At 48.6% G+C, this 24,813-nt stretch overlaps 1 protein-coding gene and 1 pseudogene across 11 annotated transcripts; both read right to left on the reverse strand.

Annotated features, from left to right (window-relative positions):
• Window positions 1–541: 541 nt before the first annotated feature.
• On the reverse strand, window positions 542–4,025 carry LOC103159281 (annotated as a pseudogene).
• Window positions 4,026–4,440: 415 nt separating this feature from the next.
• On the reverse strand, window positions 4,441–24,757 carry Znf180 (zinc finger protein 180). 11 transcript variants are annotated; one of them, XM_027434419.2, is made up of 6 exons: window positions 24,495–24,757; window positions 23,618–23,778; window positions 21,001–21,079; window positions 14,441–14,515; window positions 10,077–10,197; window positions 4,441–6,661 (listed from the first exon to the last, which is right to left on the reverse strand). In XM_027434419.2, the coding sequence occupies exons 2-6, from the start codon at window positions 23,635–23,637 to the stop codon at window positions 4,944–4,946; spliced, it is 2,013 nt and encodes a 670-aa protein (XP_027290220.1). In that variant the 5' UTR covers window positions 23,638–23,778; window positions 24,495–24,757; the 3' UTR covers window positions 4,441–4,943. The 11 variants fall into 11 exon arrangements, with proteins under 11 accessions (XP_027290220.1, XP_027290224.1, XP_035305286.1 ...); XM_027434423.2 differs by lacking the exons at window positions 23,618–23,778; window positions 24,495–24,757 and adding exons at window positions 23,568–23,617; window positions 24,200–24,488; XM_035449395.1 differs by lacking the exons at window positions 23,618–23,778; window positions 24,495–24,757 and adding exons at window positions 23,560–23,617; window positions 24,200–24,488.
• Between the last annotated feature and the right edge of the window lie 56 nt (window positions 24,758–24,813).

Raw genomic sequence — 24,813 nt, forward strand, 5'->3', positions numbered from 1 at the left:
AAACAATGCAACATAAAAAAAATTCAACCCATCTTTGCATCTTAAAAACAAATGTTCCACAGCACAAACAAAAGTAACATGGTAAAATAATATTCCAGCCGGGCGTTGGTGGCGCATGCCTTTAATCCCAGCACTCGGGAGGCAGAGGCAGGCGGATCTCTGTGAGTTTGAGGCCAGCCTGGTCTCCAGAGCGAGTGCCAGGATAGGCTCCAAAAGCTACACAGAGAAACCCTGTCTCGAAAAAAAAAACAAAATAATAATAATAATAATAATAATAATAATAATAATAATAATAATAATATTCTACAGTAAATGTGGGAACTGAGCTCAGGTCCTCTGGAACAGTAGTATGGGCTTTTCATATCCAAGCCTATGTTCAGCCTAGGATTGGAATTTATTTTTCTTCCTCAAATGCTTTGTTGAGGGAGGTGATTTGGGGGGTAAAATGCTATTCATTTTTGAATTAGGATCTTATTATGTAGCCTAGCCTGTCTTGGAACTTGCAGTGTAGGCCAGGCTGGCTTGGAAATTGATAGCAGCCTCCTGAGTAGAGACAAAAGGCTCATACCACTGGGCGGAGTTGCCATTCTTGACTCTGCTCCTAGCCGCATCTCCATTTGTATAGCTGGTGCAGTGCTCTGCTGAACTGGGCCAAGTGTAGCTGCCACTGGGGCGGGGACAGACCCTGGCGGAGCCCCCCAGAGAGGGTGGCTTTGGCTTGGTTGCTGCCACCAGTCCCCAAGGAGCTGCTGCAGCTTGGGGATTCGCTTCAGTACCTGTTCCATCAGGTCCTCCAGCTACTTCAGGGTCTGCCCTGTGTCCTCTTTCTCCTGCTTTTCCCGAGACACTGGAGCTGCAGCAGCTCCTGGTGGATGGTCCCAGAGGCAGACTGGTCTTCACATGAAGGAGATTTCCTCCTTGGAGACCCCACTGGTCTTGGAGAAAGAGAAGGGCTTGGTGGAGAGAGGCAGCTTTTGGCAAGAGTAGCTTGGGTGGTTTCCATATAGGCAGCCCCAGAGTGCGGTTCAGTGAGGTGTGGCTGGAACTCCTTGGGTTAGTGGGATGCAGCTGATGGTTGGTCAGATCCTGGATAGTTGAATGTGGGCCAGGTGTTGGGCTTCCTCCTTCGAGCAGTGGAGCAGTCCCTGGCTCTGTGGGGCTACTGCCTCTGTGGTGGAACAACCTTCTGCTCCGTCAGAACCAGCTCCTCCTCTGGGCTCAGGTGGCTTTTGCTGGCCGAGTTTCCCTTGATGAGCAGGTGGATCTGTGCCTGGTTCTCCTCCACCAGCTGCAGGATCCACTGCCCCTTTGGCCTGCACCCCCTGAGGCAGAAGTTGCCAGTGGCCAATCTCATTCCCCAGTTCCTGGCTCTAGGCATGAAAAGCCTTGTGCTCTGCCCCCAGGCCACTGGACCTAAGGCCCAGCAGCAGGACTTTCCTTTCACTGGATCCCGGAGCGGAGTGTCTCTCCATCTCCACCACAAGGCTCTGGAGGCGGCCAGTGAGGACCTGTCACTCACTCAAGCGTGCACTCTTCTGGGTAATTAGTGAATGGGATGAACAGCGGGTGACAGGGCCTGGCTGGAGTTCGATGGGTCTGGTGCCTGGGGCCTGGAGATCTCTTCTTCGAGCCCATGCCCAATACACAGGGGCCGGATCCTGCAGGGTGGTTTGTCAGCAATGTCTCAACTGAGCTCAGCCACTGTTGACAGGAACTTCTGACGTGGTCATCGCAAGGGCTTAGGATGCTGCCTCTCCTGGCCTGAGGAATGAGAAGGATCTGCAGGAACTGAGAGTCCAGAGCGAGCAGGCTGTCCGAATATCATGGAACACCTCAGGCTCTAGCTGCTGACACCAGAGGTCCAAGGGTCACGTACACTTTGGCTTTCCTCTGCATGTACTGAAGGCACCTGAGCTGATTGTGCAGCCTCTGTAGGGATCTTGCAGCCCACGTTGCTGTCTTCACAGAGCCCCAGCTCAGGCCTGGAGGCAGAGTTCAATGATGGGTTTCTTTCAGGCTCTGCAGTGCTATGGTAACATCCTGAGCCTCAGTCTCTCGTCTAGCCCTTGGAGCTCTGCATGCAGGCAGGCCACAATGGCTTCCCGCTCCAACTTCGAAGCGACCTTCCGGTTGTCCTGATGGTCACACCAGAGGGCGTTTCCGTGGATTGTCTTAAACTCTTTTGACTACGGACATGTTGCATTATGTAGGCCCAGATGTCAGCCCCCGACGCAGACACAGCCTGCACACTGTGGACTCCCCAGAGCAGGCCGCTTGGAGCACCTCCATCTCTTCTGCAGCCCAGCAACTAAGATCCCGAGCTTTCAGCGTTGTTCCATGGCTATCTGACAGCTCAGCTTCTGTCCCAGCTTCCTGCACTCTCTACAAGTGTGACACCCACCTCTGACGTCACGATGGCAACGCTAAGACCTCACCAGTTGCCAGGCCGATTGCGGGTCTCTGCCTCAGGTTTGGTTTGAGAAAAAAATATTTGTTGTAGAATATTCTCAGGACAGGCACACCCATCTTTAAAAATCAAGGGACGATAAGATGGCTTATTTTGGTAAGGTCCTTGCCAACAAGTTGGATGACCTCTGTTTGATACCCAGAGTCTACAAGATGGAAAAAGAACCAATTACCCTTAAGAGTACATTGAGCTGGGGGAGGGGTGTGCACACCTTTAATCCCAGCACTTGGGAGGCAGAGGCAGGTAGATCTCTGAATTGGAGGCCAGCCTGGTCTACAGAGTGAGTCTGAGGACAGCCAGGGCTACACAGAGAAACCCTGTCGTGAAAAACAACCCAAAATTTAAGTGGCCGTATTAACTCCATGTGCACAATGGAATGTGTCCCTCCACAATAAACAAGGGGAAAAACACCTTGCCTGAAAAATTCACGCTTGCCTGAAAAATTCATTCCTGGTTTTATCATTTTTTTTTTAATTTAATGTGTATGAGTGCTTTGTTCACATGTAAGTCTATGCAATGTGTGCTTCCTGACCACGGAGGTCAGAGAAGGGCGCTGGACCCCTGGAACTGCAGTCGTGGATGTTTGTGAGGCACAACGTGGGTGCCGAGAACTGAATCCAGCAAGAATACCATGCGCCATCTCCCCAGGCTTCACTCCTCACTGAAAATTCAACTACAGGGTACCAGGGGGCACAATGCCGGGGAAAGGGAGAGTAACACCATTGGGCGTGTTCCTTACCACTGCTTGGAAATAAATATAAGGGGCGAGCCCACTTCGCCTCTGAATTGCCCAGATCCACAGTTTTCAAACAGAGCATTGCTAACGGAAATCCTCCTTGTCCATACAACGTTTTCAATTGGAGCACCCAAGAAATCTGAACGCTAGCGTGACTGGCTCAGGCTGAGCTTAATGGAAGTCCGTCAGCCCCACAGGGCATATGGTTAGCCATTCTTTAAATGCTCAAACAAGAGGAAGGTGTTTCTTTTTTGCTTCTGTTCCATTTTTATTCCTTTTACCATTTGTTACACTACAACATGCATCTCCAAAAGATGACAACACAAACAACAATATCAAATAAATAGATCCATGATCCTTCTTCAACTTCAAGCTATACACAAACATTTTATCAAGGTGGTTCCAGACATTCTTATATACTTGCCAATATTTAATTTCATATCAGCCATTTTAAAAATCTTCACTTGTAACAGAAGGATACAAAATAGTTTACAAACCATCAGGAAACTTTGTGCAGATTGGCATGGTCAAATATTGTTTTCCAATATTAAGTTAAAAAAAACTGTAACCCTATGAGTCACAGGGTCAGCCTTTCATTTAGTCTCCAGTTTTAGTTTATCTGAAATTCAGATTTCAGTGCTTTCTTCATGGAAAAGCAGCAATATTGTGTTTGCAGGAGCACACATACACGGGGCAAGTTTTTTTTTGTTTTTGTTTTTGTTTTCCTTTGAGACCGTCTTGCTTTGTAGCATGGGCTGGTCTTGAACTCACAATCGTCTTAATTCAGCTCACTAGTAATGGGTTTTGGGTGTCTACCTCCATGCTGGTCCAAGTCTAACTCTGCTTGTGAATTACCTAAAATATGCAGCTAATGGTCAGCAGACATTGCAATGTAGAGAGAGCATTCAGGGCAAAGGAGCCTATTTCGTGGCTCAGGTGAGCTTAGCTCAAATGACTAGAGCCCTGGAAACTCAATGGCCACCTGTCACGCTGAGGCAGTGGCTCCCATGTTGTCTCTGGCTTGAAAGGAATGACTAGTGAGGGTGGCAGAACAGCACACAAAGCTTCACTGAGATAGAAAAGCAGCTCTTGAAACATCACAGGGAGGTACACCAGAGTGAGTTTACCTGGGGCTACGACTGAAGCCTGACTGGTCAAGCCTATACAAATGAGGGGTGGAAAAACTCATCTCCCTGCAGTGGACAGGACCAGGGATTCTGGGTGGGAGATGAGGAGGACATGGCTCAGAGAGCCGGTAGCATGAAGGGGAAGACACTAGAAGCCAGGAGTGCTTCCTGGTGGCCAGTGGCCACCTTCTAAACTCGGGGCATTTTAGAACAGCTTCTGAGTTAAAGCTAAATACTGCCAGCTTTACTATAGGGAAGCCATACTTCAAGGTCCAGCCCTGAACAATCAAACAAGGGGATGTCTGAACTAAGCTTACCGTATCTGACCTAAATTCTGCTTTTCTGGGCCTGGGAAACTACCTCTGCCAGGCAGGAGACAGCCTTCTGAAACCAGTGTAAGGATGATGCCTACACTGAGCCATGCAAAGCACCTCTGCCAAGATCACAGCTTTCATTCACAGGGGCCTCTTATCCTTACCTGTCAAACTAAAGACCCTACACTTCTCTACCAGCCACCCTGGAGTAATGAAGGGGTCTGTGTGTATTCTTTCCCCAGGTATAACAGAGAGGGCTAGGCTGACAAGTGTGAACTCACACTCAGACTCTGAACTAATCAGGACTTACAAGACTCATCACTGTGAGTAGCCTGGTGCCTACTGCGCTTAGAACTGCTAATAAATGCTTTCCCACACTGGTTGCACTTGTAAGGTTTCTCCCCAGTATGAGTTCGCTGGTGGACGATAAGTCGAGCACTCAGGCTGAAGGTTTTCCCACACTGGTTACACTCATAGGGCTTCTCTCCAGTGTGGGTCCTCTGATGCTGAGTGAAGCAGGAGCTCTGCCTGAAGGTCTTGCCACACTGGCTGCACTCGTAGGGCTTTTCTCCAGTGTGTGTCCTCTGGTGAACAACAAGAACATAGCTCTGACTGAAGGATTTCCCACACTGCTTGCACTGATACGGCTTCTCTCCAGTGTGAGTTCTCTGATGCATAACCAGATGTGAGCTGCGATTGAAAGATTTTCCACACTCACTACACTCATAAGGTTTCTCTCCTGTGTGTGTTCTCTGGTGCGACACTAGCTGAGAACTCCAGCTGAATGATTTCCCACAGTAATTACACTCAAAAGGTTTTTCTCCCGTGTGAGTCCTTTGGTGTGCTACAAGCTTATAGCTTTGACTAAAGGACTTCCCACAGTGATTGCATTCATAGGGTTTTTCTCCAGAATGAATCTTCTGATGAGCAATAAGTTTATAACTCTGGATGAAGGACTTCCCACACTGAGTGCATTCATACGGCTTCTCTCCGGTGTGAGTTCTCTGATGCGCAATAAGTTTGTAGCTCTGGCGGAATGACTTCCCACACTCGCTGCATTCATAAGGCCGCTCACCGGTATGAGTTCTTTGATGTACCACAAGAACATACCTCTGGGTGAAAGACTTCCCACACAGATTGCATCTGTATGGTTTCTCTCCAGTGTGAATTCTCTGATGAGAAACGACATGTGAGCTCCGGGTGAAGAACTTCCCACACAGGTTGCATTTGTATGGCTTCTCCCCTGTATGAGTTCTTTGGTGTGCAATGAGATGTGAACTCCAACTGAAGGACTTGCCACAATACTTACATTCAAAACGTTTCTCTTCAGAATAGTTTCTCATGTTCTGAGGAGGAGATGGACTTGAGGCAGTTTTACTACATTTGTACTGGCCCTCTTTAACAAGAATCCTCTGTTGTTCATTGAGGGATATGTCATGGTTCAAAACGTGTCCATGCCCTTTAAAGCCAAAGCTTTTACCTTCTATATGAACTTTTTCATGGAGATTTAGGGGTGTACCACGGCCAAAAGATGGAACATGGCCATTAAATTCATACGATTTATCACCTTTAGGGGTTCTTGCAAACTGAGAGAGATGAATGTTCTGAGGGACGTTTCTGCATTTTTCATCTTTGGAAAGATCGGCATTATCACTACTCTTCTGATGACTGTTTGCAACAGTGTCGCCATGTACCTTTTTAACATGGGATGCCTGTTTATGAAAATGGTGTCTGAGAGGTATCATGGGGAAGGAATGTCGGCTGGAACTCAGGCAATTCCTGTCAAGTTCATCACTCCTGTAGATCGTCTCAGGAGTACCAGCTCTCGCCTGGGGAAAGGCCTCTTCCTCTTGCTTTTCCTGTTGTTTCTCCAACTGCTCCTTAGACGCTTCTTCACAGGAGGGGAGCCAAGGATCCTCTCTTGCCAATCCCTCTATCTTCACTCCATGGGATGTTTCTTCATCAAAGACAGTATGTTTTGGGGTGGTTTCTTCTATCCCATGCACAGCTGGCAAGTCTGGAAGACAATAAAACAAGACATCTGTGTTGGTCACTTTTAACACCACTGTGGCCAAATGCCCAACAGTAACAAGCCTGACTTTGGCACATGGTTCGGAACGTTCAGTCCATAATCACTTAGTCTTAGACTTGGGAGCTTGTGCAGAGCATCATGTCAACAGGAGTGTATGGAGAGCGTTCAACTCACAGTAGCTGGAAATCAGGGAATGATGGAGACCAGAGAGCAGGTGTAAGAGTGTCACGTGCTGGAGAACAAGCACTGAACACGTGAGCCCGTGGGGAACACTTCATAACTGAACCACAGCAATATCCCATACACTCCTCTCCCTCAACAATTAGAGCTGTAACAGTGGGATAAAGCTTACAAGACACTATACAAAATGTTTTGACTTATGTACCTATAACTTGAACTGAGACGTGAAAAGGGAGATGGCCATGAGTTGAGAGGTGTCACAGCCCTGGCCAGGCAGTGGTGGCACACGACTTTAATCCCAGCACTCATGAGGCAGAAGCAGGTGGAATTCTGAATTCAAGCATATCCTGGACGTCCCAGGACAGCCAGGTCTACAGAGAGAAGCCAGTCTGGAAACCACAACAACAAAAACTCTCAATTCTTGTTAGTACTAGACACATGTTCACTGAAATTCTAGTGGCTACATCTGTAGAAATGTCTGAAGGCATGACGCTGACTAGCACAGTGTGCATCAACAAGTCATCTGTAAACCCAGGAACAGGAACAGGACAATATTATCCCAGTTCTCCAAACACCTGATAGGCTCTGGACCCTGGATTCGTCAACAGAGACTAGAAGTTTGTACAGAACCTGAGCCTGAATGACAGTTACATAATGCATGGAACAAGGGGTCAAACACATGGTCCATAAGACAAGGAAAGCAGCAACTACCAATGGGGCTTGGAAACAGACTTTCTGCACATGCAATGGCCCTCATGTGCCTGGTTCTTAAATGGTGTGGTGGAACTATTTACTACCTCTAGGCACAGTGCCAACAGTCCACCAAAATGAATGGGAGCTATAGTGACTTCAAGAACACCTTGATCTGTAATCACAGTAATGAAACAATGAAAATACAGCGATGTTAGGTTCATGGTGCTGGTATGAGCTGGTAACATTCCCTCAAAACAAAGAGGTGGGGAGGGTCACTAGACAGTCACCACCTCCTCCTACCCACCTACATGTGTCTTGAAGAAGAGATAGAGGAGAGTGGGAACTCCTTAGTGGTGCTTGGGCTTTTGTAAGTTTTCTCCATGCTGGGTGTGGCTTCGATGATCTAGTTGCCTTTTAGTGACCTCTGCTCCTGTAATTAATCCAGAAAACTCAGTAGTTACCAAGCTGGATGTGGTGTCTGAATAGGAATGACAGTGCTCCAGCCCTAGCAAGCAGCAGAATGCAGCAGCTTCAGCCCCATGATTCTTGCTTTAGAGCCAAGGACTCAAGAAAGGGGTTATGCAACCTTCCTCTGAGACTAAGGGAATCTGCTGAGGCCAGACATGTGTCAGAATGTCCCTGAATGGAGGCCCAGAAAGGCCATTATATAAAGCTGAGTTGAAGCCTGGATTGCATGGAGATCCCAAGATGTTAGTGGTGCCAGAGTCATGGGATACCTGCTGAGGAGAGGTGTTGACAGGGGGTGGAACTAACACAAGAGAGAGACGTGTGTCACAGTCAACAAAGCTGAAAGGAGTTGGAGCTCTGAAGAATGCTGTGATATCAGAGATGGAGATGCAGAGACTGGACTGTGCCCAGCTGGTTTCCAGTCTTGCTTTGGTCCAGTATTTCCCCACAGTGCTCCCTTCCCTAACAGAATGGTAATGTGTATCCTGTGCCATTGTATGTTGGAAGCACACGGTCTGCTTTTTTTTTATTTCAATTTTACAGGGAAGAGACAGCAGCTGAACTGAATGCATGTCCACATTATGTTATGGCTGCAAGCCTAGGACAGCTGGGGGTGGAATGCGGTGGTTTGAACAGGCACCACCACAGACTCCTGTGTTTGAATAAATTGCACAATAGGGAGTTGCACCATTAGGAGGCATGGCCTTGTTGGAGTAAGTATGTCACTGTACAGGGGGACTTTAATTAAGGTCTTATATGCCTAAGCTACTCCTAGTTTGGCACACAGTCTCTTTCTACTGCCTGTGGGTCAAAATGTAGAGCTCTCAGCGCCTTCTCTAGCAACATCTCTGCCTATAGACTGCCATGTTTCCTGTCATGATGACAATGGATTGAACCTCTAAACTCTAAGCCAGCCCCAATTAAATGTTTTTCTTTATAAGAGTTGCCATGGTCATGGTGTCTCTTCACAGCAATAGAAACCACAACCACAACACTGGACTTGTATGTGATTGTCTGTTACACCACCATCAAGAGCGGACAGACATTCTGTACATCTCCCCAGGAAAAGTCACATGAAAAGTGGAGAAAAAACATTGGTAAATTTTTATATTCTTCACCTTGTTTTAATTAGGAGACTGTATGGTTTGAAATGCCGGTGGAAGAAGATACTGGATTTTGGGTATTCAGGCTGGAGACAAAAGAAATCACTGCCAAGTTTAGTTCCAGGCTTTGGCCCTTAGAATCTGTGAAGTCTGAACAAACTCAAACCCAATAGACTTTGATGTATGTGTGTGCATGCATGCATGTATGTATATAATTACTGTTACTGTTATGTTTATTTGAGACAGAGTTTCTCTGTGTAGCCTTGGCTATCCTGTAAACCACGCTGACCTAAAACTCACAGTGATCTGCCTGCCTGTGCTTCCCAAGAGCTGGGATTAAAGGCGTGCACTACCACCACCACCCAGCTAATAAATTATATTTTATATAAATTTTTATTTCCATGGTGGAGTGAGGTCACCTCTTTTAAAAGTTGTACAAGGCTGAAGAACTGACTGCAAAAGCATATGAATGATTGGTGTTTACAACTCAGGATTCCAAATGACTGCTGGTCTGTCCATGCCCCAGATCTCCAAATGTCCCTAGGCCTTCCAATGCAATCAGGTTTCCAGTTTTCAGGTGCTCCTCAGACCCCGGGATTCCCCAGCCTCTTCAGAGTCACCAGCACTCCCTTAACACCCCAGGGAGCAGAACAGGGTGCACTGAGGATAACAGGAAAGGCGCTACAAGCTAGAGAACACTCCAAGAGTGTCCCAGGGTTGCAGAAAGAATCAACGTGCAGGAGCACCAAGCCTAGGACTGGTTTGGGAATGCCAGGACAAATTTTCTAGCCGCATCTCCAGGAAGATCGGGAACGACACCTGGGGTGGCCAGCCAGGGAGCCAGTGCTGCAGGCTGCCCTCTGGCCTTCACCTGCACGCTACAGTGAGTTCATGAGCCCACAAAAGAAACAAATGTAAAGATGTTAATCTGGCTGCTGCGCTGGCCACGTACTCACCCCACAGGTCTCTGTGGCCCTCCAGGACCACACTTCTCTCGGGGGTTCTCTGGGCATTGTGCCAGGTGCTCTGTTCCTCCTCAGTGAGGTCCACTGTCACAATCTTGAAGTCTGTGCTTTCCTGGAACAGCACACACACTCCTGCTTAGGTAGGCATGGTTTTGTTTGTTTTCAATATTCATGGACACACACTTTAACAACAGGGCAGTTATCCTGAGAATATCCACATCCAAAGGAAGGCCAGAAGCACCTCAGAGAGGAACACTGAACAAGATGTATACAAATTGTCCTCATCCACCCACCCACCCACTCACCCTTCTATTTCAGTGTACGGACTGAACCCAGACCCTCACACATGATAGGCAAGCACTCTACCACTAAGCCATGTTCCCAATCTTTAAAGAAGCTACTTAAGGGCTGCTGGAGAGGTGGCTCAATGGTCAAGAGTATTTTTGCTGTTGCAGAAGAGCAGGGTTCAATTCCCAGCACCAACATGGTGGCTCCCAAATACCTGTAAGTCTCGTTCCAGAGGGTCCAACATGCGCTTTTGATCTCCACAGCTAATAGGGACACATGTAGTGCACACACATGCAGACAAACACACACATAAAATAATATAAATACATACTTTTTAAATTTTAGTTATTCATTTTATTTAGCTTTTTTTGTATTATTATTTTATGTGACTGGATGTCATGCCCACTAGTACTTATGTGCACCATGTATGTACCGTGCCTGCAGAGGCAGGGAGAGAGCATCAGATGTCCTAGATTGGTGTTACTGACTCTTGTGAGCTGATATGTGGGTGCTGGGAATTGAACCTGGGTTCTCGGGAAGAGCAGTCAGTGCTCATAATCACTGGGGCTTGTCTCCAGCCCCGAGGTTTTAATCAGTTGGTACCATCATGTGTCTGCATATGATAGAGCAGGAGCCTTCATGCACCACAGAGAGATGCTGAGCTCAGAGGAACAATCTCAGGCTCTGGCTCTTGCTTTCCGTCCTGAGGCAGAGTTTTCTTTTTATCATACTGCATACTCCAGGCTAGGTGACTTGGCAGCTTCCTTGGCAAATATCCTGGCGAGTTGATTGCTAGAGCTAGTGAAATGGATTAGAGGGAAAAGGCATTTGCCATTAACCTTGGGGCCCACAAGGGAGTGAAAAAAGACTCTCAAGTTCTCCTCTAACCGCCACACACATGCTATGACCACATACACATGCACAGGCATGTGAGCACGTGCACACACACACACACACACACACACACACACACACACACACACACACACACACGAAAGCCCAAGTCTCCTTGCCTCTGCTCTGCTAGGCTGTACTTCTGCTGCTCACTGAGGACTGTATTCATCTTTTGTCACCGGCATTAGCAAAGTCAGCTGTCACAGAAATCTGGCCCAATGCCTGATTTTATAACTATGAGTTTATAATAATTTAATAATTTAGCCACTCCCTGTGGCTTATATATTTTAGATGACTGATTTATTTCTAGATAGGAGCATAGAATAACTAACAAGGAGACTATATGAACCATAAACCCAAAATGCATATTCTGGCCAGTGACATAAAAAGAAAACAACAACAACAACAAATTTTACTGTTGTTTGGTTTTGGAAAATATGGAGGAAATCCCTAAATGCAAATTACTAGTGCAAAATGCAGAAGAAACTTCATTAATGTGAATGAGAGGAAAGAAGGGCTGGGGGCGTGGCTCAGTGGTGGAGCCCCTGCCTAGAATCCCCCAGTGAGGGGCTGGGGGCGTGGCTCAGTGGTAGAGCCCCTGCCTAGAATCCCCCAGTGAGGGTCTGGGGGCGTGGTTCTATGGCAGAGCGCTCATCTTGCACTGAAGTACCCTATATCCACTCCCTGGCACTACTGGCCATAACAGATAAAGACGTAAACAATGACTCATGGATTGACATCTATGGGGCAGGAATTTTGACCAGAACAGAAAGTGCTGCTGAGGGCCTCCTCAGGTGACAAAAACAATGTCATCACCACCAATCACTCTGTAAACTGAGCAGACATCTTGGGGTCAGGTCCACAAGTTGGATCATGGGACACTGCACACACAGGCCGCCATCTGTGCACACTCATCTCAAAGGGTCTTTAAGTCTGTACTTTGTGCATCCTTCTAATATCTACCCGGCCTGTTGTGTAAAGCATGGTCAAACATCAAGTAAGGGCTGGCAAGCTGGTCTAGTGGGAGAAGACACTTGCTACATCTGGGTATGACAGGCTGGGCGAGCAGTCAAACTGAGGCCCTACATGCCTGGGAGCATAAAGACCTGGCCCAAAAAGAGGACACTGGCTGCTGAGCTTGACAGCCTGAGTGTGTTCCATGAATTCCCCATGGTAGAAGGTGGAAACTGACTCTCACAAATTATCCTCGGACCTCCACATATGCACTGCGGTGTACACACAGACACACACACCTTTGAAAAGTCAAAACAACAAACAAGTAGGATGAGATGACAGAATGTATACTTCTCCAAGTTAGAGACCAGAGAAGGCTGAAAGAAACTCATCTCTTAAATAACAGCCTTGGTGTAGAGACAGTTGGGTGCATAAGATGCTGACTGCATAAGCGTGAGGGTCAGAGCTCAGATGCCCTAGATCCCACGGAGAAGGGGGACAGCTGTGGCCGCCACCTGCAATCCTAGTGCTCTGGAAGCAGACAGCATCGCCCGGGACTGCAGGCGTTAACTAGACCAGCCAATCAGAAGGCTCTGGGTCACCTGAGAGACCCTGTTGGCAGAATGTGACTGAGGGTGACAATTTGCCTGGCTTCATTGTAAGTAAGCACACACCCAGGACTGGAGAAGGCGAAAGTCCGAATTTGTATGATAACACAACAGCTGGCCCCAGGTCAGCATGCAACGATGACCAGGAGAGTGACTGTTAACTTTAACACTGCAGCTTTTCCGCCCAGGACATTGTGTGGTCTGCCTTCTGCATTGGTACCACGGGTCCACTTGTTGAAATAGGTTAGTGGATTAGAACTGATGTATTTAATATCTGCCTTGACCATGCTCTGCCTCATTCCCTCGACAGTGTCGTTCACTGGACCGGAGGCTCACTGTTTTGGTTGGGCTGGCTGGCCATGAGTTTGGGGATCCACCTATCTCTCTCTGCCTTGCAGCCTTTTATAGTGGCGCTGGGGATTTGAACTTGGGTCTTCAGGCTTGCGTTGCAAGTGCTCTTACCCACTGAACCATCTTGCCAGTCCCTAGCCTTCTCTACTCTTGTCAAGCCTCTCTCTCATCTGACCAGTCAAGGGCAAGAATGGTTGGAGTGTTCTGCCCGGAAGTGCCCTGGCTCCTCCTCCATGCAAGAGTCAGGCATTCAGAGAGCAGTGGATGCATGCCTCTGGTGAGAGAGAGTGCTCTGCGCCCTGCAGTCAGGCGCCTCCACTTCCTCCCCACTAAGGCCGTCTCAGAGCCACCTGGGGGCGGAGCCCAGTCTTCCTCTCACGCTGTGGTACTGGGGATAGAACCCTGGGCCTGGTGCATGCGAACAAACACCACCACTGAGCTCCACGCCAGTCAGGACTCAAATCTAACCCTTTGAAATCTCAACTCCTCGACAGGCAGAGGTGGCGCACACCTTAATCCCAGCACTTGGGAGGTAGAGGCAGGTGGATCTCTGTGGGTTTGAGACCAGCCTGGTCTACACAGTGAGTTCCAGGATAGGCTCCAAAGCCACACAGAGAAACCGTCTTGAAAAAACAGAAAAACAGAAAAACAAAAACAAAACCCTCAACTCCTCAACCTGCAGAATCCTTGTAGCTCTGCACTTTGTACCTCTCATCACCAAGTTTCTTGGAAAAGCTGCTCACTCCTGGGTTGATACTTTCTCAATTGTTCTCCATCTTATTTTTTTGAGACAGGCGCTCACCCATTTGTCTAGACTGGCTGGCCATCGAGCCCCAGGGGTCCTTCTGCCTCCGCCTCCCCAGCATTCCATGTCCAGTTTTTCAGAAATGTGGGATGGCACTTGAGCCTTCAAGAATGTACAGCAAAGCCAAGCGATGGTGGTGCACGCCTTTAACCCCAGCACTGGGGAGGCAGAGGCAGGTGGATCTCTGTGAGTTTGAGGTCAGCCTGGTCTCCAGAGTGAGTTCCAGGACAGCCTCCAAGACAACACATAGAAACCCTGTCTCGAAAAACAACAACAACAACAACAACAAACCCCATAAGAATGTACAACAGAGACCTCCCCGCTTCTCACTGGTCCACCCACTCTTGCTTTCATCCCCCCTCTCTCTAATCTTGTCCCAGCTCCCTCCAGTTTGCTCCCACCACTCGCTCCATGCACCCCTCTCCAGGTAAGGGAACGGGCCTTGCCCAACTCACCTGGGGCATGGTGTCCAGGGACCCAGCGTCTTCTCCCTCCACTTCGACGATCATCTCTTGGGGTAGAACAAAGTTCTGAGAAACCAAGCAGATGAGAAAAGGGAACCCATCAGAGAACAAAGCAGAGACTGGAACCCTCATGATGGGTCAACAGGATCTGACCCGAATCCAACTGCCAATCTCTGCTCCCTCCACATAAGCTCAAGGGAACCTGTGCAGAGAAAGGGAACCTCCCAAGGGATGAGGCCCTACATGGCACAAGCCGATTGTGACTGCTTCAGGGTGGCCCTGCTCTCAGCTGAAGGGGGCTACACGATCCCAGGAACCACCTGGAGCAAAGCAACTCTCCTGTCCTGTCCTGACCTGTCCTGTCCCCTGGGCCCTACCTAATCTCGTGTCTCTCAGCAGTAAGCAAGCAATGCAGACTCTAACATGACCCCAGCCGGAAACAAGTCCCCAGACTCCAGGGTGTCCTCTGCTTCGGCTGTCCTTTACATGTTTGCTGCTGCCATCTTTCTCTGGGGTCTGGCATTGTGTGATTGGGTGTGGAGAGGTCCCCACTGCCTGTAATGTAGTGTGTTTATCTCATGGAGACATCCCATTCTTTCTACTGGGCATTTTTACCTGTGGATTATAATGAAGATGGTTTCTTCCTAAGCTGTACTGTCTAATTTACAATAATAATGTTAGTTTAAATAGAGTTTTGATGATTAAAAATATAAACAAGGGAATGTCACACAGCTAGGGCCTACGAGTCTCACCTAAGGAGCTGCATGAATCGCAGTTCAGGTTAATGATTAAGGAAAACAAATGAGTGCCCAGGAGCCAGGCTGGCTCGGATTCTTTTCGTCTTAATGTTGAAAGATGCAGTCACAGGTTTCGGTGTGCATCACAGCTGAAATAAAGCCTTAGAATAGTTTCAGGTTGCATTAAATGTCTTGATAATAGCTTTGAGATGAAAAACCCTAGAAAACAATCTAAAGTTCACAAGGACACCTAGCTGAGTTATAGACTCATTAGGTTAAAGACACAAAAAATAGTCAAAGACACAAAGCAGCCCAATGGTTATTAGTTAACATACATTCCTTGCTAGGGTTGGTTGATGATCAAAGATGACGGTTAATTCCTTGTACCGATTTTTACGCTCAATCTCCTGATATAAAAAAACCAATGATGAGTGGGTACGCATCCTAAAGATTTAAAGTAGAGCTAACTGATTTTTTTTCATGTATAAGCATAATTTTGGTTTGTGATTCCCTATAAGAATACCTTTAAAGATAAGTAATAAAGTGATTCTTTCTTTGTAAAAGCAATATGCAGACTGCCAGAAACGGCTGAGAAAAATACCCTGCTTACTCATACTCTGTTAATCTATAACAAGTTACTTAGATGTAGATGTATGTGGGTTCTTGGGATGACTTTGTTTTAATCGTGTAAGGGAGATGAAAAACATTTGTACCTGTATTCATTATAACCCTTTACCTGCAAAATAGATGTAATCACATTGTAATTTCTACATTGCCTGGAAGATTTTGTTGGGGTACGTAAGCTGTAGAAAAAAAAAAAAAATTAAACAGACAGACTACAGAAAGAGAATACAGAAGGAAACCATCAAGAGAGTGTGTAAGTGTCTTTCCCTTATCCCCTCAGATAAAAAAGTCACAGTATGTCAACTCTATGGGTTTCCCTTTGCGCTCTGTGCTGTAGGAGGCTAGCACCCCAAGGAAGTGCAAAGTGACTGACTAAGGTAGGCATGGTGGTATGTGACTGTCACCATAGCACTTGGGAGGCAGAAGGATCAAGAAGCTCAAGGCATGCTGGACAACGCAGCTGGGTACAGGCCAGCCTGACTTGTGAGATTCTGCCACTATCAAAGAGCTCCAATAACACAGGGCCGGAAGATGGCCCTGTGGTGACGAGGAGGAGAGTTTGGATCCCAGCACCCACATCACAGCCCAGGCTGTACCACAAATGTCTACCACCTGCTCTGAGCTGGGCAGAGACAGAAGAATCGCTGGACCCTCTGTCTCTGAGCCTAGCCAACAAAAACGCAAGTCACAAGTTCAGGGATGAGAATAAGAATGACAAAGGACATCTGATGCAAACGCACAACACACCTGCACACATGAACCCGGACACAATACATACACAAATAAGAGCATCAACAATAAAGAAACTATTAAGAGTATACAATGTCACAGTTACGGTTTCTAGTGCTGTGAAGAGACACCATGACCAAAGGAAAGCATTTAATTGTGGTGGCTCGCTTACAGTTCAAAGGTTTCGTCCACTACCATCACGACAGGCAGCAAGAGAGCATGCAGGCAGACCTGGTGCCAGAGAAGGAACTCAGAGCTCTACATCTTGACACTCAGGCAACAGGAAGTGGTCTGTCTCACTGGGTGTGGCTTGAACATCCATGAGACTGAAACCTCAAGACCGCCCCCCAGTGACGCACTTCCTCCGACAAGGCCACACCTCCTAAGGGTGCCTTTCCTTTTGGGGGCCATTCTCTTCAGACAAAGTTGGGGTTAGAGAGATGGCTCCGCACTCAGAGCACTGGCTGAGATTCTAGGCAGCTCTTTAGGCATCTCGTAGCCGCTGGCTCCTGATTCTGCCGTAGCTGCAGGGACCTGGGAGGTGCTAGGGCATGTCAGCTGGGAAGTCTAACTAAAGAGGCTCCCTACACACAGCGCTGGGAAGCCGTCCTCTAGGCCAGGGGCAGCTGTCCCAGTGAGGCTGCTGGGGCGCCCGTGCTCTCCAAGGACCCCAGCTGAGCTGAGCTCTGATGGAACTTTGTTACTGGGATTGTATAAGGAGGGTGACGCGCTTTTACTCCTAGAAGGATACTCTGAAAACTAGCCTGGCATTCCGCATCTCCTTCCTGGTTTCTGCTCACTTCCGTTCACTCTCAACTACTAAGCAGTTTAGGGACACCCAGCTCCCACAGCACCCTTCAGGCAATCCCCTACTCGCCTGGTATTTTTAACAATAGAGGGTCTCACTATCGGTTATCTGACAAAATTACAGCCAGAGGGAGAGATGGGTCTATTTCCCTCATGCAGGAGAGAGTGCTAGCCATGACGACACAAACCCCTCCCTTTCCACCGCCCCGCCACTGGCGCTCCAGCTAAGGCGCCACCCCACCAGACAATACAAATCCTTGTCTCATTCCCCTTCCATTCTTTTTCTGTCCTTACCAGACCTTTTCTAGAGCAGTAAAAGGACTGCCTCGCTCCCCCATGGATTCCACATTATGAAGAAATGTGACTGAGGGCCAATGAGATAGCTCAATGGATAAGGACACCCACTGACTCTAAGTTGTCCTGGCTGCCACAGGTGCACGGTGAACATACATGTATGTATGTGTGTATGTGTGCATGCACAAACATACACACAAATATACACATGGTTTGCTTGAGCCAGAGTCATAGAATAAATTCCTAGCAACACAGATGATTGACTTCCTTGTACACAACACATGCGAGGGTTTCTTTGTCTGGCCGTGATCAGTTTGTGGCTGCTGTGAAGTACCTTCAACTAAGTGTCAGAGTTGACAGACAGTCCGTAAATTAACTTTAAAAAAAGTTCGTAACCCTGAAAGCCCCTGACAAACATCTCAAATACTGATTTAGGCTGAGTTCTGAGTCAGCCGCTGTGTTATCCTGTAACTGTGCTCATGAGCGTCTTGCACCATCAACAAAGGGACAGGGAAGGTAGGTCAGGACCAACGCACTGTCACTGTCTAGCTTCAAAGTCTTCAGCAAGTCACCTCGTTTCTGACTCTCCTACAGAATATTACTAAATTTTTGTATTATTAATATACATGACTCCCTGGTTTGAATTGTATGTCTAAGTGCTGACTCTTATAAAGATGATAGTACCAAATAGTCAGCCCTGAAAACATAAATACAAATAACAGAATACAAATGGAGAGGTTATACTTAGCAATATATGTACACACACATATATGCACATACACACGGAACAGCAATTAATGAAAAAAAGGTCTGCAAGAGAGTGAGGAGAGGGATATGGAAGGGGTTAAGGGTGGAGAGGGAAGGGGAGATGATGTAATGATATTGTAATCTCAAAATTAAAATAAAAATTTTAAAAAGGGAAGCATATTCTCCTTTCCCCTTCATACCGCCCGTGTTCTCCACCCCACCTTGCTTAAAGAGAAATGAAGACAGGGAAGGTCAAGTGAAGATGAATGGGAGGGTAGGAAAGAGAAATGGGAGAGGGAAAATTAGCACAAAAATACTTGAAGGAAGCTGTATGTAGACATGAGTTTTATAAGCTTCCTAAATACGCATGCATTTATATATGTAAATACACACACACACACACACACACACACACACACACACACAAAATCTGTGTATGTACATATGTACATATGGATGTACGTGAGCGAATTTAATCGGCATTACCCCACACAAATACACGAGGGCTAATGCTCCTCCTGAAAACATAGGTTCCCCAAATGGGAAACCTCCCTCCAGTTGTTAGAAAAGGTGCGTTGCGGGGAGCACTGGTTTGATTTTGCTTCTTTTTCAAGACAAGGTTTCTCTGTGTAACAGCCCTGGCTATCCTGGAACTTGCTTTGTAGACCAAGTTGACCTTGAATTCATATAGACAAGCCTGCCTCTGTCTCCCAAGGTATATCACCCTGCTCCCACCCATAACAATGGTCTGACCCTCTGAACTCTAAGCCCCACCTTAACTGAATGTTTTTCTTTGTAAGAGTCACCATAGCTATGGTGTCACTTCACAGCAATAGAAACCCTAACTAAGACACATGTTAATAGGCAAAAGATTGCCATACTGAGAATAACTCACTCACACGATAATGCTTTAGACGCTATTCCAAGGCACTGTAGAATGAGTTACCTAAAGGCTTTAATATGGGTTTTGTATAATTTTAAATGAGGCATTTAAATTGAGTAGGATATTTAAAACAAAAGAAATTATTGGGCTTTTGGATTCTCCTCAGCATTGGGAAAAGCGAAAAACCATCCTTTTCTGCACTAAGCATGGTGGTTCACATTTAGTAGTGGAAGGAAGGTGTGTTAGCTGTGTGTGAGTTCCCGCCTATAAAAAGGTGGTGGCTGGAGACACGGGCCAGCAGTTAAAAGCACTTGAGGCTCTTGCAAAGGACCTGAGTGTAGTGCCCATACCCACAAGAAGCAGCTCAGAGCCACCGCTAACTCTAGCTCCAGGGTATCTGCTGCCCTCATCTGGTTTTGTGGGCACCTGCACACATGTGGAATATATCCACACACAGACACATACAAATAAGGCTTTAAAAACAAAGAAATGTGGGCTGGAGAGATGGTTCAGCAGTTAAGAGCACTTGCTGCTCTTCCAGAGGATCTGGATTCAATTCCAAGCACCTACATGGTGGCTCATAAACATCTGTAACTCCAGGGCCCTCTTCTGGCCTCCCTGGGCACAGGCAAGCTTGTGGTGCATAGGTAAGCATGCAGGCAAAACAGCCATACACATAAAATTTTACAACAAGTAAATAAAAAAATAATCTTTAAACTTTAAAAGGGGGGCTGGAGAGATGGCTCAGGGGTTAAGAGCACTGACTGTTCTTCCAAAGGTCCTAAGTTCAATTCCCAGCAAGCACATGGTGGCTCACAGCCATCCGTAATGGGATCTGGTGCCCTCTTCTGGCCTGCACTGTATACATGATAAATAAATAAATCTAAAAATAAAAAAAAAAAAAAACTTTAAAAGGGTGGGTGGGGAGCTAGAGACCTCAACAGTGAAAAGTTCAGATTTCAGAATTCCAGCAACAAGTCAGGTGTCCCATGCACACCTGTCACCCCAGCTCAGAGGGGCAGAGAGCAGAGACTCCCTGGGACTTACTGGCCTCCAGCCTATCTGGGGAAACATTAGTCTCTGACGTGTGACAGACTTTTGCTGGGGAGGTGAAGCATACGCATGTCTAGTCAAGCCAGAAAGGGAACCCATGCATACCAAAACAACCAACGCACCAATGTCCACCTTGGGGAAGCAGTGAGTTTGTATTGAGGTTTGTATTGAGGGCGTGGGTGAGGGGTTTCCTGACAGAGCAGCTGCACCCCGGGGTGCAGCCTGACAGGCCCAAAGGCTCTCTCTCCTCGGCAGCATGCCTCTCGGAGTCAGTTCTGCAGCAGGTGGCTTTTGCTTCCACTCGTGCCAGGCCAGGGAAGGAGCCCTCCTGGCTCTCACAGGTTTGCACTTATCGGGCCTGTGACATCTGACTTATTGACCCCCCCCCCTCAGTGGAGCCCTTCAATCTGGAAGAAACTGCTCTTCAGCAGAAAGGCCACCTCTCAAAACAGCACGTAAAGAGTAACAGAGAACATCCGGAGCCTTCTGGTCTCTGCACATGCACCTGTAAACACGCGTGCTCATGTACACATAAACACACAGGGTTAATTTTTTACAAGCCTGCTGCCCGTGAGGGACCAAATCCCTTAAAATACTGCAGAGAGAATTCCAAGGCTCAGACTGTGGGCCAGGCAGGAATGAACAGAGGCTACCGGGGAAGGGGTGTCTGCGCTCACCTCCACACAGGCCTGAGGGGACTCCAGGGACTCATCATCTTGCTGCTCCATGTCTCCTCCAGGTGTAGCCAGCTGCCAGCTGTACAAACAAAGAGAAGCTCTGAGCATGGCCCACACAGCCACCCCCCAGTCCAGCCTGTCCCCCTAGATTAGCTTCTAGAAGCTAAAGCCCCAATTGGGCATTAACCAAGAATCCCTCAGTTGTCCCTCCACTCCCACCACCCTGTAAGCCAACCCCAAGCTCAAACTCAGCCTTCTGCTCCAATCAGAACCTTCACTGGGTCATGGGAGACCCACAAACACCTATCACACAAAGAACTCTTTACATTACGTACTCGACCGCCCTAAGCATGCAACCACAAACCAGTAGCCATTCCTAGAGCCAGGAACCATAGCCACTGACCACATGGACAAAGCTAGGGACACAGCCCAGCCTTCCCAGGGCCATGAAGCTCGGGACACAGCCTGGTCTTCCCAGGAACTGACTTCACCACAGCCTCTTCATCAACCAGGCCAGATCTTTCAGCAAACATCCCAGAGTCTCCACCTTCCTATGTAAACTGCAGGGGACCGGACCCCAGCAGCCTCCACCATCTAACCTGAATCTGGCTGACATTCTCACCCAAAACCTCAGGCCCTCAATTTGTAGCTTGAACCTCATTCCTCTGCTGACTTGGGAGGGGAGCACTCTGGCAGGCACAGCACAGCACATACCAGGCCCAGAACCTGTATCTCTCTGTAGCTCAGCTGTCTTTGTGCCAATCTAATGTCACAGACTCTGAAACCAGGGCAGTGCCTGGCCAATCCCAGCTAGGCACCGTCCCCGCTTACTAGTGTATGTGGTTGAGGCCGGAGCTCAGGGTTTTGTGCAAGCTGGCAGTCTACCCACTAAGCCCCAGCCCCCGCCCCGTCTTTCTCTTTCTCACTACCTGCCCGATTCTCACTCTAGCACTAGTGTATAGCCCCAGCGTCTTTCCCCAGACTTGGAGCATCAACTGATGGTGATGACAGCAAACTCCACGGAGACCCAAGCACTGTGTATCCACAGTCCACTTCCAGCAGGCCATGGTGGCACGTGCCTTTCACCCCAACGGATTCCCACCCGGATTTGTACCCAGGCCCTGAGCTCTTTGCCAATCTGCGGTTCTTTTTTGCTTTGTTTTGGTTTTGATTCCTTAGTTTTTTGAGACAGGCTATCATGTAGTCTAGGCTAGCCTCAAACTCACCATCCTCCTGCCTCTACCTCCCTGAGTGCTGAGTTTATGGGCATGTGCCACCAGACCTGGTTCATGAAGTGCTAGAGATGGAACCCAGGGCTTTGTACATGCTACAGCCAAGCACCTAACAACCTGAGTTACACCCCCAGATTGGGTTCTCTCTCTCTCTCTCCCTCTCTCTCTCTCCCTCTCTCTCTCTCTCTCTCTCTCGGTTTTTTGAGACAGGGTTTCTCTGTATTACTTTGGAGCCTGTCCTGGACCTCGCTCTGTAGACCAGGCTGGCCTGGAACTCACAGAGATCCGCCTGCCTCTGCCTCCCACACCCTTCAGTTTACACACACTTAAGAGTCTGCTGGGACTGAAGGCGTGCGCCACCAGCGCCCGGCTTCCAGATTGGGTTCTTACAGGAATCTGAATCCCCTTATGCCTGGAAGTCACAGCTGCCACAAAGGCCCCGCAGGCACCAGCTCTGCATGCCTGCAGAGCTGCAGTTAAAATACACTATCGCTGGTATCTAAGCACACAGCTCCAGAGCCACTCCTAGCACCCCTGTGCTTGGCTCCCGAGGGTTCTCAAGCCTGTGCCCAAGCTCCTCCCATGAGACCTGGGCCCTTACCCATCCTCACCCTCCTATAAATCCAGGCATTCTACTGCTTGAAGACAGAATGGCCCAAAACAAAGGCAATACCAGCTCTGAAAAGGTGCTCACAGTGTCCACCTCCTCCCAGACTGCTCTCAGAAGGCAGCTAATTGAGAAGTCCTTTGGGATGCAGAGTCCTTGCCTCTAAGCTAGAGTCTCTACCCAACTTGAACAGTTTAGAATGCTGCATAATTCTACATGGGTGCCAGGATTCAGGTCACCATCCTCTAACTCTGGAATGCACAAGGGTGCATTCTGCCTAGAACCCTCTGCTAAGCCCTGGGACCCTCAATCCAGGACTTGGCTGTCTAAAGGATTGATCAGCTCACGCAACATTGCATATTTTATGGTAAGAACAGGGAACTCCAGCCTGCTCTCTTGTGTACCCATTTTCTCCAAACTGAAATGCTCCCTCGTAGAGGGAGGTGGGAGGCTAAGACTCAAGAAGCAAACAAAACTTAAAAATCCCAGAAGCTGAAACTTTTGAGTTTACACACACACACACACACACACACACACACACACACACCATTCCTCAAGGTTATGGAAGCAAGAGCAATGGCTGGGAAGAGGTACTCTGCCGAGAGAGCAGCTTTCCTGAGCCATCGCCCATGGGCTTTTCAGTGACGTACCTGAGTCATCCATGCTCCTGTAAGTAACCCCTCACCCGTACTTCCCCGTAAGGAGCAACAATAAACTCACTGGCTCACCAGGCTAAACTAGGATGTGACCGTTTCTTTGGTTGGTCGCCATGCCTGACCTGGGAACAGAAGACAACATATCTCCAGCAAGCAGGACACCCCCAGGTTTGCAAGACCAGTCTCTGCCCGGGGTCGTAGAACCACCTTCCAGAATGCTGGCTGTTGCTTCCGACACAAACACTTGCTCAAGAGTACAGAAACAGTGGCTCAGTCCCTCTCTCTAGGAAAAAGAATCTGGGCGTTGGAAGGCTCTCCACTAAGTAGGCATGAGGAGGAGGGGGCTCCCCGGCACTTCAGAAGACAGGTGGGGAATTAACTGCTCAGGTCACAACCACGTCCGCACCAGTGTCTCTCCCTGCTGTCAAGGCTGACCCTGCATTCACACCTAAGGCCACCAAACTCAGTTATTAGGAGCTATAGGTGGCAGACACGCCCTATAATGGACTCAGTGGACTAAATGGGCCCATCCTCCCCACATCAAGGTCACACACCCCTCCCCTCCAGGTAGTAGTAACACAAGACACTCTGCTCCCTGTGGCAGGCAGGTCACAGGCAGGGGCGACCCAACGATGTGGCTCCCTCCTTCCTCCGAAGCCGGTGAGGGATCCTAGGGTGCCACGTAGACCTGAACTCTTCCTTACCTCAGAGGCCCCCACCGTGTTGTTTTTCCGGGCCGAGAGCACCTCTGCTAAGGATTTCCCCCGTAACTACGCCTGTGCCCTGGCATCCATCCTTGGGGACATCTCCGGTCCGTCCCAACACCACACACACACCCAACCACGCGCGCACGCGCGCACCGCACAGTCCCAGCTGCTGTCGCCAGGGGCGTGCGTGCACGACCCGCAGAGGTCCGGCCTGAGAAGCAGCGGGGACCCCCATTCGGGGACACAGCCGCCTCCAGCTTCCCGCTCAGACCTCGCGCATGCGCACACCAACCTGGCTGGGGGGGGCGAGCCCGGGCCCTAGAGCCGCGCACCGCTCAGCGTCAGAACAAAGCTGGGTTCACGGCGTCCCGCCCCGGTCCCGAAGCCTATCCGACATGACTCCGGTGGCCCCCGCCTCACGTCAGCATCCACCCGGCAGACTGAGCCCCGCCACGGAGCCGGCGCCCCCAAACACACACTCACACACACACACACACACACACACACAAATACAAATGGCTGCACTGCCGGCGAACCCCGGAAGCGAGTGGGAGCGACTCGGGACTACAGTCCCCACAAGTCTCAGCGGCGCGCGCAGCCGCCCTAAGAGA

This window comes from Cricetulus griseus, chromosome 9, assembly GCF_003668045.3.
Source record: "Cricetulus griseus strain 17A/GY chromosome 9, alternate assembly CriGri-PICRH-1.0, whole genome shotgun sequence".
NCBI lineage: Eukaryota > Metazoa > Chordata > Mammalia > Rodentia > Cricetidae > Cricetulus > Cricetulus griseus.

Coding starts and splice junctions, on each gene's coding strand:
- Znf180 (XM_027434419.2), bottom strand. CDS start 23,637: ATGTTGTCTTCTGTTCCCAG. Junction 14,516..21,000: donor CCCCTCAGGCCTGTGTGGAG/GTGAGCGCAGAC, acceptor TTGGTTTCTCAG/AACTTTGTTCTACCCCAAGA. Junction 10,198..14,440: donor CCCTGGACACCATGCCCCAG/GTGAGTTGGGCA, acceptor GTGCTGTTCCAG/GAAAGCACAGACTTCAAGAT.